The sequence below is a fragment of the Theobroma cacao genome, chromosome 2 (assembly GCF_000208745.1).
Source record: "Theobroma cacao cultivar B97-61/B2 chromosome 2, Criollo_cocoa_genome_V2, whole genome shotgun sequence".
Classification (NCBI taxonomy): domain Eukaryota; kingdom Viridiplantae; phylum Streptophyta; class Magnoliopsida; order Malvales; family Malvaceae; genus Theobroma; species Theobroma cacao.
The window spans coordinates 12,342,951-12,357,631 of NC_030851.1; the positions used below are offsets into that span (position 1 = coordinate 12,342,951).

Below are 14,681 nucleotides of genomic sequence, written 5' to 3' on the forward strand. Positions count from 1 at the left end.
GCAACCTGAGATGAGTCAGTTGACCGTCATTCTTGGCCTACCTTGCACTGCACACGATTCCTAGGAAGCTTGGCCTTTCTTTCTGATTATTATTGTAGGCTTGCAGTAAAAATGTTTCATCTACCCAACAAGACACTTGAAAAATGCATCATGAGTCAAGGATCTATGTCCAGAAAACTTGCTGACTCGAATTGAGTTGTGGGTAGGATATGACTCTGCAACGACAAAGATTCTAGGAATGACAAATTTTTCCACGTGTGAAGAGGAAACCAGAGTTCATCACTACCAGCAAAAGCAACAGTATAAAACCGTCCTTACATATACACGTTACAAAAATTGACACCACCATGAACACCATGAAACGTTAAAAAACAGACCTTATCGTTTACTTGGCAACACCAAGAAACGTTAAAAACCAATTAGCACAGTGATCCTTAATTTCAAGAATAACTAGAATTTAGTGAATAGGACAATGGCTCTCTAGTTTCTTGACACAGATTCTCCACGTTCTTTGCTCAATGTTTGCAATATTTTCTCCCAGGATGGTTAACTTTTAATCTCTGTATCGAGTATCCACAGTATCAGAGAACCTCCCTGGAACGAAAAGTTGTCTCGTGATTCATTGTCATGATGAATCCATTACCAGCTAAAAACGATAAAAGATAGCAAAATTTCTAACCTCAATATATATCCACTCTCTATATGTTGTCAGTGAGATGGCAACTTTTGACTAGAAATCAATTTGGAATGATTTTAAGGAGCTCAATATCAAACAGTAGAGTCTTGTCTATAAGCCCTTGGTTCCTGAGCACAAAATCCAAGGCTCGTTGACCCTGTGGAAGGCATCAAAACTGCATCATGTGGGTAAAAAGACCATAACACAAGTTATCACCGAAGACACTTGAATTTTACCGAGAAGGTTGTTGGTCTGGGTCCACTTTTGTTGAAGTCATTTCCAGGATATCCCAGTTCTGGAGGCACTATGATCCTGCATCACTGTGAAGTGGACTGTGAAATTTGCATACAATACGCTCACACAAAATATAAATGACTTAATCCTGATTTTCTTATATCATAATCAAGGGAAAAAGTGCCAAGTATCTGTCATCAACAGGTTCCGGAAGTTTTATAGCTTTCTCATAAAGTGGACTGCGCTGAATTCTGTGCTCAGATTGAGTAGAAGCAATGGAATGCATTTAGAAGCATTGATCAGGCATCCTTCTCTTACAGTATGCTATTCTCTTGGTCATCGGAAGACTTATTTGTGACAGATGATGTTGGTAGCCACAGGAGATTATATAAAAGAGTATGAAATGTGTGAATAGAGCTAATAAACAGGTTATATGTGTCAGAAAGCAGAACAAGCACCTTCTAATGCCACCCAGAGCCATTCCTGAAACTGCTTCCTCAAAAGCTGGAATTACCTAAATTGGAACAAGATGAACTCATTTAAACTTTCCATTTTGATTATCCAATTTGTATTACTGAATTGTCTTCAATATCCATCTAAATACCAATATGCAGTTGCACCACATAAAAGGAAAATAACTCAAAAATTTTAAAAAGGGAGAAATATTAACTACTTGAGGAACATGTGAGACCATAAACAAGCATGAATTTTAATCAAGTATGTCATTCTGTTTTAGAACGCAAAAACTAAAATGAAATTAGAAGTATCTTCTACATTCCTAAGTGGTAAGGATAACACTATGTTCTACAACTACTCACCTCTTGGGATCCAAGTCTGAATTTGAAAAAGTCTTTGTCATCTCCCTGCATATTTTAAAACAGATATAATTATGTTTAATCAACTAATACACAATGAAGTCCAGTATTAAGATGAGAAACATTATGTACCACAAAGGAACCGCCTTTTGTCTTGTTTCGAGCTTCAAATATGCGGCCGTAATATCCTATAGTGTAACCATCCCAATCAACCTACAATATATAGTTCATAGCTCATAAACTGCTTGAACTAGCTTGGACAAAATAATAATGATAGTTGTGCACTATATCTGTAGATACAAAAATTATGTTACATTTTCATGTTAACTAATTGAAATATGATCCTGTGCAACCCGCAAAACTCCAGACTCAATAATATTTGCAGAGATCCCATATGGTTGTATTAACGGTTCTCTTAAGACTATATTGTATCATAGCATAAAGGACGCAGGCCGTTTAGAAGGATCTATTCAGGTATCGCTACCATGATATTATGCTATTTTTTACCAATGCTTATCTTTGCATTGTCCAAAGGTTCATCCCAGCAAATCAAAATAGCTAAACAACTATTGAAATTACAAAGAATGCTCGTACTTTTAAGTGAGATCAACATATTTTATTCTGTCTGAAATTATCATCGTTTCAACTGGATGCTTATTCTAGATCAAAAATTTGGCTGACAAAAACAATTTACTGTTAACATGCTTTAACAAGTATTTACAAATTGTTACATACCACGACTGTCTGTCCCATCTTTGGTGTAGGGCCATCCCCCACCCGCAAGTCCTACATCCTCATCAAAATTTTGAATAAGAATACACCAATTAAACTATGAATTTTTGAACAGATAACAATGGACATTTTTCCCTTAAATGTACTCCTAATAATTGACCTTGTACTGAAGACCTGATTCGGTTTCTGTGTAGTCCGGAAACCGCATTTTCGTCTTCCCATAATCCTTTCCCCTAAGTGCTGGCACTGTTTTTCCAAATTCCAACCATTTGTGTCAACTAATTAGCACAAGAGTAAGTATTTCTTATCGCTTTAATATTCACCATGTGAAAATTAGTAACAAAGAAGTAGACTTGGGTGGTGAAATGCATAAAAAATAAATTCAAATTGATTTAAAACTCGGAATTCCTGATAAAGAAAGAAAATTACTGTCGGTAAATCCAGATGAGGCGGCCATCGCTATTCCATTTTCTTCCTGGGAAGGATCCCAGAATGCTCCAGCTACTAAGCCCACCGCTGCTATTACCACTAATTCTCTTCGTTCAATCAGCTGAGATTGTTGTTGTTGATGCTCCTGCTGCTGAACTGAAAGAGATGCTTTGGGTCCATACCGTCTCTGAAATGAAATAACCAACTAGCAATACATTTTACTTTACCATAGATCATAAACTTGGGCGTTAGAATTTATGAGGCAATTGATGCAATGACGGAGGACTTACCCTGGTCGAAGCTCTTCCAGAGAAAAACGTAAGGGATTGCGGCAGAGATCCAGCTACTGAAATTGACGCCATCAAACTATTTTAGTTCCGTGACGTAGGAAAGCCGGTTAGGGAGAGAAACAGAGAGAGTTTCTACGCGGGAAGATGATGGCCTCAGCTTTTTGGAGAGCCTTTCCACGGTTCTGCCCCTCCTTATATTTATCGTCTTTATGGGACCCAGCTACATTTTTTTCCATTTTATATATGGAGTTTGTAATTTAACCCGTCACTACTATTAATTATGTCGACCTAAAAAATTTTGTGGTTTTTTTATATTTAGTATTTAAAAATTTTTTAAATTATTTTTTAATAAATTTAAATATTTTTTTATTTTTGATTACTTTCAATTAAGATTTATATATTTTTATTTTAGATTAAATAAATTTTTATAATTAATAATAAATTTATTATTATTTGTTATTTTTTATATTTTTATTTTAAATTAAATAAATTTTTATAACTAACAATAGATTAATTATCTTTTGTCAAAATATTATTTATTATTTTATATATTTTTATTTCAAATTAAATAAATTTTTATAATTAACGATTAATTAATTATTATTTGTCAAAATGTCTCTTATTATTTTGTATCCATATAATGTTGGCTTGAAAGGTAAATAATATCATATGACTATATTATCATATTACATCATTATCCAACATGTTACATGATATAAAATAACAATGATATTTTAACTAATAATAATTAATCAATCATTAGTAAATATATTCTTAAAGTTTTGATTTGCTTAACGATTTGATTAAACTTTTTTAGAAATTATATATTCTTTGCAATCTGTTTGATGTTTCCAAAACTGCCAACCAAAGGACCAATTGTATCTTAACATTAATTAAAAAACATAGGTAAGATCCGAGGACGGGGTTTTACGAAGAAACAATGGACTATCAAATTAGCAACGTTGATCAAAATGTTACCATTTATTTAGACAAGTATTATGTTTGACATTCCCACCAAGAACCACAAATATACTGGTATCATACCCACAACAACACATCTGCAACTTCATGATTAGCATGCAATAACAACTTATAAAAGAGACTCAGTGAAGGGCAGAAACAAGCACAAATTTAAAATTTCATTAAACAAGCACTATCCCTTTATAATACATAACATTCACCGTCTTACAAAACGCTCACCAACTAACTTTACAGCAGGAACCAAGGACCTGCTTGGTTTATTCAGTTGCGGTGACAGCAAAACAAGCATATCACAAGGCCTTTACAGGCTAACCAATTTAAGAGAGTTTGCCTTCTCTTGCAAGGTGTCAAGAAGGCTGTCAAAGCTCTTCTTGAAAGCTTCGACTCCCTCGTCTTCGAGCTGTGAGCCTACATAGCCCCAGTCAATCCCCAACTTCTCAAGTGCACTATAGATGCCTTCAGCTTCAGACACATTTGTGTCAATTGTCCTTGACACTGTGCCATGATCGACGAAGGCTTGGAGAGCTTGGTCAGGCATGGTTGAAACCTGCAACAGCACAAATGACAATAACTTAATGAAAATTATTCATCAACTCAGGTTCAAAAACCATGTCTTTATTCAAATATTTATTCAACATGAAGAAAGCTCACTGTATCAGGTCCAATTAGAGGAGCAACGTATAGAGTGTCAGGGTAAGCAGGGTTCTTGACACTAGTTGAGGCCCAGAGCAACCTCTGTTTCTTGGCACCCTTCTTCACCAAAGCCTCCCACCTTGGACCAGAGAATTTCTTCTGGTAGAGCTGGTATGCCAGAGCTGCTTGAGCTACTGCAGCCTAACAAATATTAAGCATGCCACGGCATGAGCATATCTCGACATGTAGTGCAATTAATATTCAAAGTGTAAGAACATGTATATTGCAGTTTAGTCACCTTTCCTCGAAGATCAAGGGCCTCTGGTGTTCCAATCTTTTCGAGCATTTTGTCAATGAGAGTGTCTACCCGACTGACAAAGAAGGAAGCAACACTTGTAACCCTAGAGAGATCACTCAGCCCAGAAGCCTCAAGGCCATCCAAGTAAGCATCAATGACAGCTTCATATCTAGCAAGTGAGAATATGAGCTGTGCATACACATAAGAATAGAAAGTTTAGAACATGAAAGAAACAAAGCTAGTCTAGATTTACATGTAAATATGTCCACAATTTTCTAAAACTTCCCTGAAACAAGTGCAGAACTACAATAGCCCAAACAGTCAAAAGTGCCAGAAATGTCATGATTGGAAAGCTCTGTTGATAGGGTTAAAATGGTTCTTAACTTGATTATCAGTCAATGGCCCATCTAAAGCATTAGTTCTTAGGATTGGTATAACAGTAACATGTTCATTACGCACAATAGTGAAACAGACGCGTGCAGCACAATACTATGGATAATAGCTACACATTCTAAGTTAAGCAAGTAAATTAGTAGTTAGTAGTAACTTACAGTGACATTGACGCTTATGCCTTTTGAAATAACTTCCTTGATGGAAGGAATACATGGTGCTGTTGCAGGAATTTTAATGTAGACATTGGGACAATCAACCACTTTATGAAGATATTTAGCCGCCTCAATGGTCCCTTCAGTATCATCAGCAAGTCTGGGAGAAACCTCAACAGAAACATAACCATCACCACCATCTGTTTGATCATAGATTGGCTCAAAAAGTTTACAGGCATCTTGAATGTCCTTCACCACTAACTCCCAATATGCACTTTCGATATCTTTTCCAGACTGTACAAGTTCCCTGAAAATCCCAGTAATTTTAAAGAGAATGATATGATTATTGAAAAGATCAGAGGTTCAATTCTCATTTCTCAAATACCAAGTGATCGTGATAAACACCAACTCAGGTTAGATAAGCATGCCTTGTTTTTCCTCTAGCTTCCATTTTCATTTTTCTTTAGTGCTGAGGCAAAGTGTTTAGGGTATATTATGACATGAAAACCAAAGCCTCAATGCAATTGTCTACTTTGCATCATGAATCAACTTCCTATGCTATTCATCACAAAACTTTAAATGATGGGTCACCAAGATTACCTGAATTGATCATTATAAGCATTTGACGACGATATAGCCTTCTGGAAAATCTGCAATCACATTTTTCAAACTCGTTGCAGGAGATCACAATTGACAAATAACACAAACTAAAACCATAGCAGGTACTTACCGCTGGGTTGCTAGTTACACCTCTAACCCCACTTGCAATCAGTGGCAGCAAATCAGTCACTGGCCTGCAAAGGTTGTCATACCATGGACTCTGCCCTTCTTTTTCATAGAGATCATGTAGTGTAGTCCTCTTAACTGAACTACCGTTTCCATCAGCAAGAGAACATCTGACACTGCAATAAAAAAACACAGTTGGAAAATCAAAGAAGCCTATAAATTGGAAGGGTAAATTAGCAAGCAAGCAACTAAAATGAAAGCAATGCACCACTTTTTCTAGTAAATCTCATTCGCAGTGTTACAAATACAATAAGCAATGCCGAGAATAGTATCTTGAAATTGCATGTAAAAGTATCCATCTCTGGTCAAAACCCTGACCGACTTACTTGAAAACAATCCTTCCAATTTCCAAATAATAGATCTTGGAAAAAGTGTGCAGAGAACAACAAAGGATTCTCTTTTCAACAAAAAAAAAAATCAAGAGTTACAGAATGTTGATGATAAGAAATGAATCAAAGCAAAGCCATTTATATGTGAAATCAAGAAATGAAGATCAAAATATCTGCATGCATCAACAAAAACTTCCACAAAGAGGAAGGTTTAAGACTTTAAGACCAATCAACATCTAGCACTGTTTACATCACCCAACAAAGAAAAAACCAAAAAACCCGGAAATCAATTTGAGAAAGGGCGTCAAGGTAAAGCAAATACTTACACCAAAGAGCCCTTTAAAAGGTGGTTGTTGGTCAAGGACAAGCTAGACGATGAAACCAGCTTGGAGCCAAAACTACCCGTGGCACGGAACCCAACGAAGCATTTAAGCGATGAAGAAGATCTGGGTTTGAAAGATGATGAGAGAGATGCGGCTGGGTTGGGATTAGAGAGCTTGGAAATGGTTGCCATAGGGAAAGATCAAAGGATCAGAAAATGAAGAGAGCGGGGGGTGGTTGGTGAACGAAGGAGGCTATGTAAAAAAGATTTCGTTATTTTAACTTTACGATAGGAACGATGAAAAAATAAAAATTGGATGCAGAGTCGTTTTGGCTTATATAGCAAGGGGTCGGAGGTTTGGAAGAGTAGAGAACGGCACCTTTCGATTGACCCAACGGGCAGGTGAAGACATTTGATGGATGGATGGATGGGTAGGAGGAAGGGCAATCTCGGAAAACGAATTTAGTTTACCTATTTCTTTTGGATGCAGACTCCATTTCACGCTGACGTCATAATTTTATCTCTATTTGCTTTGAAGATTTTGTCAAAGCTTTCGCTTCCATTTTTCTTTTATTTTCTAATTTTGCAATTTTTCCTTTTTGTGGAGTGCTGACGCAGTCTAATATTTCCCACACAAAATAGAATCGCTATTATAATTAATCCTTCTTTAAAAAAAATTATCTTTTAATTCGTACGAAATTGTCTATATTATAGTATAATTCTAACCATCTAATTTATAGTCCAACATAAGAAATAATTTCAATTTATCTTTCTACATTTATAATTTATAAAAGTGTACTTTTTTTTAACATGTTAGAGTGTAAATTTATCTTCCTATTTTATTTAGTGGTTTAGAGTCTGTCATTTTAACACTTTCTTTTTGAAATTCAAATTTATCATCAATCTTCTAATAATTGCAATTTTAGCACTATACTTTTGAAATTGAAAAATGAAAGATTTGAGTTTTATCTATTTAAATAGGAAAAAGATATATTAACCAAATGTTTGAGCGTAAAACTGCATTTTTAATTTGAAGCAAATATAGTCAATTGTATCTACAAAGGAATATTTTGTTAAAATATTTTTGTTTGAATGAATTTTAAAATTAAAAAAATGAAGTGGCAAAACGAAATATTGAATGGCAAAGAAAACATCTTTGGAAATACCCAACTTAGAAAAACAAAAATTAAAGTGCCCTTTATTTTAAAATTTTAAAATAATTTCATCAATAAAAATTTTAATTTGTTTTTAAAGGAAATAATAAAGGGGGAAAGAAAAGTGGAGGGAGAGGAAGGGGAAGTGTATAATCTGGCCATCTAGCATCAATTTGGAATCATTGGCCAATTTTGCTTGGGTGAGAAAGAATAGCGGTGGGAGAAGAAGAAAAGAGAGAGAGCCCATGAAAAGAAAAAAAGTAGAAGGAGGGGAAAATGAAAAAAGAGAGGAAAAAGGAAGAGAGAGGGAAAGCTTTACGTCAAATACTTTACAAGAAGTATATAGGATACTTCAATCTCATGTCGGGTGAGTGTGGGATCTTAAAAGGTTTAAGTGAACGTTGCATACCTTCTTAAGTTAAATGAGAGAGGATAATGATTTTATAGCAAAGTGGTATTAGAGAGTACCCTACTTACGCTCAATTTTAGAAGGGCGATCGATAGAAATGAAGGCACCGTCGGATTGGGTTGGAGAAAGAGTTGCACCAAATGCTTTAGATAACATAGGCAAAGTGCTTTAATCCCACATCAAGGAGATATTGGGAGGTTTAGGTATGTGTTACGCATCTCATCAAGTTAATCGAGAGAATGTGATGATCTTATAACAAAGTGGTACTAGAGCAAACCTTACCTAAACCCAATCTATGCCAACACCTCTAAAAGGAAGGCAAATAAGGTGATTGATGACAATGAAAATGAAAATTTGAAAATTTTACAAGTATGGACATTGCATACTTCATCAAATTATCATTTTAGAAAAAGGGTAATGACCTCGTAAGAAAACCATCATCTTACTCGTTGATGATGATCTGGAGTCGTGCTTACATATTTGACATAAAACAAGAAAAAGGAAGAAGAGAGGAAGGACTTGCAATGATAGAAAAAGAAAAGGAAGAATAAGATAGAATTAGGGAAAAGAACAAGTGTTTAAGCACGACCCCATGGAGAGGAGAAAGTAAAAACAGAAAAGAAAAAAAAATTTAATTTTTCACATGAAAATTCAACCTCATTATTTTAACTCTATTTTTTTAAAATCAATAAATTTATTATTTTTTATTATTAGATAATAATATTCTATGAATTTTTTTTTGTTACAATTGATTATATTTATTTGAAATTTAAAAGCATAGTGCTAACATTACATTGAAAGATCAACGATAAATCTAGACCAATATAATAAATAGAATGACAAATTTGCATGTTACCTCTTTTAGTAAATGATAAGATGTAATTTGCAAAGATATCATTACAATATTATGGTCTTGGGTGTTATGGAAATATGTGAATATCCATTGTATTTCATAATACCCAATGTACTCCCCATATCCAATGAACATATTTATGTTGGTACATCCTTATCTCCTAGTTACATCCAGTATATATACATTCCTATCTATTAAGTTCATCCTCTCTATTTATGTAAATTCATTCCCCCCTCCACTTATGTGTGCCTATAAATAGAGACATTATAGTTGATGGTATAGATACTAAAACAAGAAATGAAATAAAAGATCTTCTTGCATTCTTACTACTTCTCTATAATATTCTCTTTCAAAGTTATATTTCACAATATGTTATCAGCACAAGGTTCTAACCAACTGAAAAGCTAATTTTTATTATTCTTCAATCATTTAGATTTTAATTTTGTATATCGTCCAACCGGCTTAAAGCCAACAACAGACCTTGAGCCTCTTTTCATCCCTTGAAACGGTAATGGGCCCTTAATATAATACCCCGTACTTTGATATGGTGATTAATAAAACTTACTAGATGCCAATTGAGGTTAATTATGGTGTTTAGAAATGATGAAGGATGAAAGGAATAGTTTGAGATAAAATATTCTACATACGAGAAAATAATAATAAAATAATAATATTTTTATCAAAGAAGAATTTGTGAGATAAAAAGTGATTCGGAAGTCAATTGAGGCCTAATAAGGTATTTTGAGTACCAAGGGGACAAGAAGAGACAAGAGGAAATTTTTGAAATAAAATATTATAAAACTATTAATATTTTATTCACTGTCAAAATTTTTCATGAAGAAGGAGTATATGGTCAATCTAAGTGGGTGAGAAGAAGAATGAGAGAATTTTGGAGAAAAATGACGTTAATGGGGTCGCGTGTCTTTATTAAGTAAAGATAGCGGGGGCAAATAAATATTTTAAATATTATGAGGATACTGCGTTGGAGTACAAACTTCATACTTTGTTTGTACATGTGTAGAAGAAGATAATAGAAGAAAGTTGGAGTTAAATGAGTGTTGGGATGACTAAATTAAAATGAAAAGAAACAAAAAAAGTAAAACGGTAATTTTACACAAAAGCTTGGTCAAAGCTTCCAAAGGAAGCTTTGACTCTCATCCTTATCAGCCCAAAACAGTCCTTATTCTCCTAGCAAGATATCTTATTCTTCATTCTTGAAGCTTCCAACGCCATTCTCTCATTCTCCCATGAAAAGCTAATTTTCTTTCATTTTCTTTCCTTGTTTTCTTTTCATTTCTTTTCTCTTCTTGCTTCATTCTTCTCCCAACTTCTTGTGCACCAAAGTTACAACTTCTAACCCCAATTTCTAGCACATATAAACTCTAGGAGAAGAAGAAAGAAAAAGAGAGAAAATAAAAAAAGCTTGGTTTTGGTGATTCAAGCAAGGAACGCAAAGATTGGCTTGATTGGAGAAACAATTGGTAACATGTAAGCCAATAAACCCATGGGTGCATGAAGGACTCAAAGTGGAAAAGGAAAACAGTAAGCATAACACTATGTTTTAAAGCCTACAGTTAGTTGAATATTGTGAGGAATTATGGTTGTTGAAAGGATTTATTTGCCTAAGCTAGTTGAAAATTATTAAGATTGTATGACATGTTGTTTGAAAGAAATGAAAAAGGAATATTGTGGATGGAGGATTGAGAAACAAAGTATTGAAAGTTAGATAGATAACAATCATGTAAACTAAGATATAATCGAGTGAAAGTAAGAATGATTGTTGCTGCCATATATGTGGATTATGTGTGGATATATAAGATAGATTTGGGTGGAAATTATTTAGAAAGGTTGAAGTAGACACGTGACATCATAATTAAGTTACCGGTGATATAATCTAAGGAATTTCGTAAGCAATGATATAAGTAATTTTGGTAAAAATGTATTAAGATGTGAATTAATTGAAGATGGTTTCATGATAGGATGAAAAATATAAATTTGAGTAAGGATTAATTGATTGAAGTGCTGCCTGTATACATATGTAATTAAATATATTGAGTTCGTATTATTGTTAGGATGTGCAAAGATAAGGTTAGAGTACTGTGGTGGCATGCTGGAGTAAATAACGAGCGACCGGCCAGTGAAAATAGTTAAAGACACCTTCGATCAAATAGCGATGTAATATCCCGCTATAGTAAGGTGAGTGAACTTGCATTTCAAAAATCGTTTTGGGAGACATAATTGTATTGGTATGAAACATTGAATGATTTATTTCAACTTGTCTTTAAAAACGTGTGCCTTGGGAACAAGCCTTTGACAAAATATTTTGATGTTGTGAAATGTGAAATGTGTAAAAGAATGGACCTATGTGCTCTTATACTGTGTTGATATATGTATATATGTGTGTGTATGAATAATCTTGTATGATGATGATGACCCGACTATGTGCGAGTAGGGAGTGCGCATAGGCCGATGATGTTGATGATCCGGCTATGATGAAGAATGAAGTGGGATGGTGTATTTGTTGATATATGTTTATATATGTATATGTGATAGCAAGTTTATGATTATAATATGTGATTGTTTTGAATGTCAATAACTTGATTATTGTGTATGTGTTCACTTTGATGTGCAATATAGTAGGGATGGATTTTGTGGCATGTGAAAACCCCTTATTTGTCATTTGCCCTGAATCTCGTTGTAGCGAAAATAAATCTCGCAGCAGCGAGAAACTCTCGGGTTTTGGTGCAATGCTTTCAAATTGATGATGATTTTGACCATATTCCCTTCCAAACTGGGAAAAATGGTAAACATCAAAGTTGTAGGCCTACCTCTTATCTTTCTAATTACCCAACAAGCATGTCAATTGGATCCATGTAGTGGAAGATATGCTTGAAAAACTGAACTGTATGCAAACCAAGAATGCCTTTTGCTATAGCGAGAATGAAACTTTCTGTTTCGCTTAGCATTTGGCTGGTTTTTGCCATATTTTCCACTTCTCCAATTTCATGTTGAATATGAATTCTCTATCGTCACATGATTTAGCGACCAAGGGTTCAATTGAGGGTTTTAATAAGGACTTAAGCTAAAGTGCATCATTTTCAAATAAGTGCATTATGATTTCAAGCTTTTCCTTATTATATTGCTTGTTCCCTTCCTATGTTCACTCACTAAGTTTATACTCACATTTTCAACTTCATGTTTTCAAATTCAGTGGTGGTTGATACGTAGATTGAGGTGTTCGCGTACCCCCATCCCTTGGGTAGTTATCTTGACACTCAGTAGTCATATCTCCCCATCCAAAGCCACTCCGCTGACGGTCAAAGTCTTTGTATATGTTTCATGTGAATTTGCAAAGATATATTGACAACTATTTATGTATGATTTGAATTATGATGCTAATGTGAGCATTCACTTGGGTTTTATGAGTTGTGTTGGAGAAATCGGCTTATGAACACTATTAAGTACAAATCTTAAAGAAATATGCTAGATAGATGGGTTAATATACAAATGCATATTGAGAGGCTTGCTTGGGCCTAGTGGGCTATGCTTATCAGGTCCTTGCACCGATCATGGCTCGAGAATTAAGTTGTGACACTTAAGACACTTAAAGTTGTCAATACAAGTGCAAATGGGAATCACCAAGAAAAGCGAAGATGTTTGTTTGCTTAATAATGCAATGACATATACCATACTTCATGGCAAGCACTTTTTCTCAAGTGTGACATTACGTAAGGCAAATGTCCATATAATATCAAATCCCATTGAGATTATTGATGGCTCCAGAAATGCCACAATTGTTCTGTCAAATGGCACCAACTTACATATCAAGGATGCATTGCTAAGTAGTAGATCAAAGAGGAATCTACTTAGCTTTAAGATGTACATTGTAATGGGTACCATCTTAAGACAATTTATGAGCAAAATAAGGAATGTTTTCACATCACTTTTTATAAGATGGGCTCTAAAACCATCCATGAGGAGCTAGAAGCTTTAACTATAAGATTATATTGTGTCACTCTTAGAGCTATTGAATCCTACGCTACCATGTCCTGAAGATTGGTAAATTCCTATGAATTTGGACTTTGGCATGATCGTCTAGGTCACCCGAGAGCTACGATGATGAGTAAGATAATCTAAAATATTAAAGGGCACTTTTTAAAGGATAAAAATTTTTTGTTGTCCAAAGATTATACATGTGAAACTTGTTTACAAAGAAAACTCATTACTAAACCTTCTATGACAAAGGTAAATCTTAAATCTCCCTTATTTTCGTAAAGACTCTAAGGTGATATTTATAAACCAATATAACCGATAAGTGGGCCATTCCAATATTTCATGGTATTAATGGATGCCTCTTACAGATGGTCCCATGTTTGCCTGCTATCTATGCGTAACGTCGCCTTTGCACGTTTACTTGTGCAAATTATAAAGCTTTGGGCATATTTCCCTGATTGTCCAATCAAGAGCATAAAGATGGATAATACTGGTGAATTTACATCAAAGAGGTTTGATGCGTATTGTGCTTCGCTAAGAATCAAGCTTGAGCACCCGATTCCACATATTCATACTTAAAAAGGATTGGTAGAATTCTTGATTAAGCCCATCCAAATTATACCTCGTACTCTATTATTAAGAACAAAGCTTAATTATTCAGCATTGGGTCATGCCATTTTGCATGCAACGACACTAATTAGATTGCGCCCCATTGCTAGTCTCCTGTAATCTCCCATGCAGTTGGTTCTAGGCTATGAACCAGACATTTCACATTTACGCACCTTTGGTTGCACTGTGCAAGTGCTTGTAGCACTGCCAAAAAGGACTAAAATGGGTCCTCAACGCTATTTAAGCATTTACATTGGGTTGGATTCACCATTCATTATTAGGTTCTTGAAATTAACGACTGGTGATCTTTTTACTGCCAGATTCGTGGATTGTCATTTTGATGAAGCAGTGTTTCCACCGATTGAGATACCTAAAGCTTCCATAGCTAAAAAGCATAAACCAATTAAGATTTTCTCTTGGAATGAGAAAAATCTATCCCATTTAGACCCAAGAACTCTTGAATGTGAAAATGAGGTATAACATATAATCCATTTACAAGCAATTGCCAATAGACTTCCTGAAGTATTTAATGATGCTACTAAGGTTACAAAGTCTTATATTCCAATTGTGAATGTTCCAACTAGGATTGTTGT

At 34.7% G+C, this 14,681-nt stretch overlaps 2 protein-coding genes across 4 annotated transcripts; both read right to left on the reverse strand.

Annotated features, from left to right (window-relative positions):
• LOC18608824 (peptidyl-prolyl cis-trans isomerase FKBP19, chloroplastic) lies at positions 231 to 3,352 on the reverse strand. 3 transcript variants are annotated; one of them, XM_018115880.1, is made up of 10 exons: positions 3,177 to 3,352; positions 2,887 to 3,091; positions 2,618 to 2,703; positions 2,461 to 2,511; positions 1,858 to 1,938; positions 1,729 to 1,773; positions 1,369 to 1,424; positions 913 to 996; positions 680 to 833; positions 231 to 594 (listed from the first exon to the last, which is right to left on the reverse strand). In XM_018115880.1, the coding sequence occupies exons 1-8, from the start codon at positions 3,246 to 3,248 to the stop codon at positions 981 to 983; spliced, it is 612 nt and encodes a 203-aa protein (XP_017971369.1). In that variant the 5' UTR covers positions 3,249 to 3,352; the 3' UTR covers positions 231 to 594; positions 680 to 833; positions 913 to 980. The 3 variants fall into 3 exon arrangements, with proteins under 3 accessions (XP_017971369.1, XP_007043767.2, XP_007043768.2); XM_007043705.2 differs by having other exon boundaries at positions 913 to 988; positions 2,887 to 3,073; positions 3,177 to 3,350; XM_007043706.2 differs by having other exon boundaries at positions 913 to 988; positions 3,177 to 3,350.
• LOC18608825 (transaldolase) lies at positions 4,286 to 7,464 on the reverse strand. Its single transcript, XM_007043708.2, has 7 exons — positions 7,075 to 7,464; positions 6,364 to 6,535; positions 6,234 to 6,283; positions 5,640 to 5,940; positions 5,089 to 5,277; positions 4,809 to 4,991; positions 4,286 to 4,704 (listed from the first exon to the last, which is right to left on the reverse strand). The coding sequence occupies exons 1-7, from the start codon at positions 7,260 to 7,262 to the stop codon at positions 4,459 to 4,461; spliced, it is 1,329 nt and encodes a 442-aa protein (XP_007043770.2). The 5' UTR covers positions 7,263 to 7,464; the 3' UTR covers positions 4,286 to 4,458.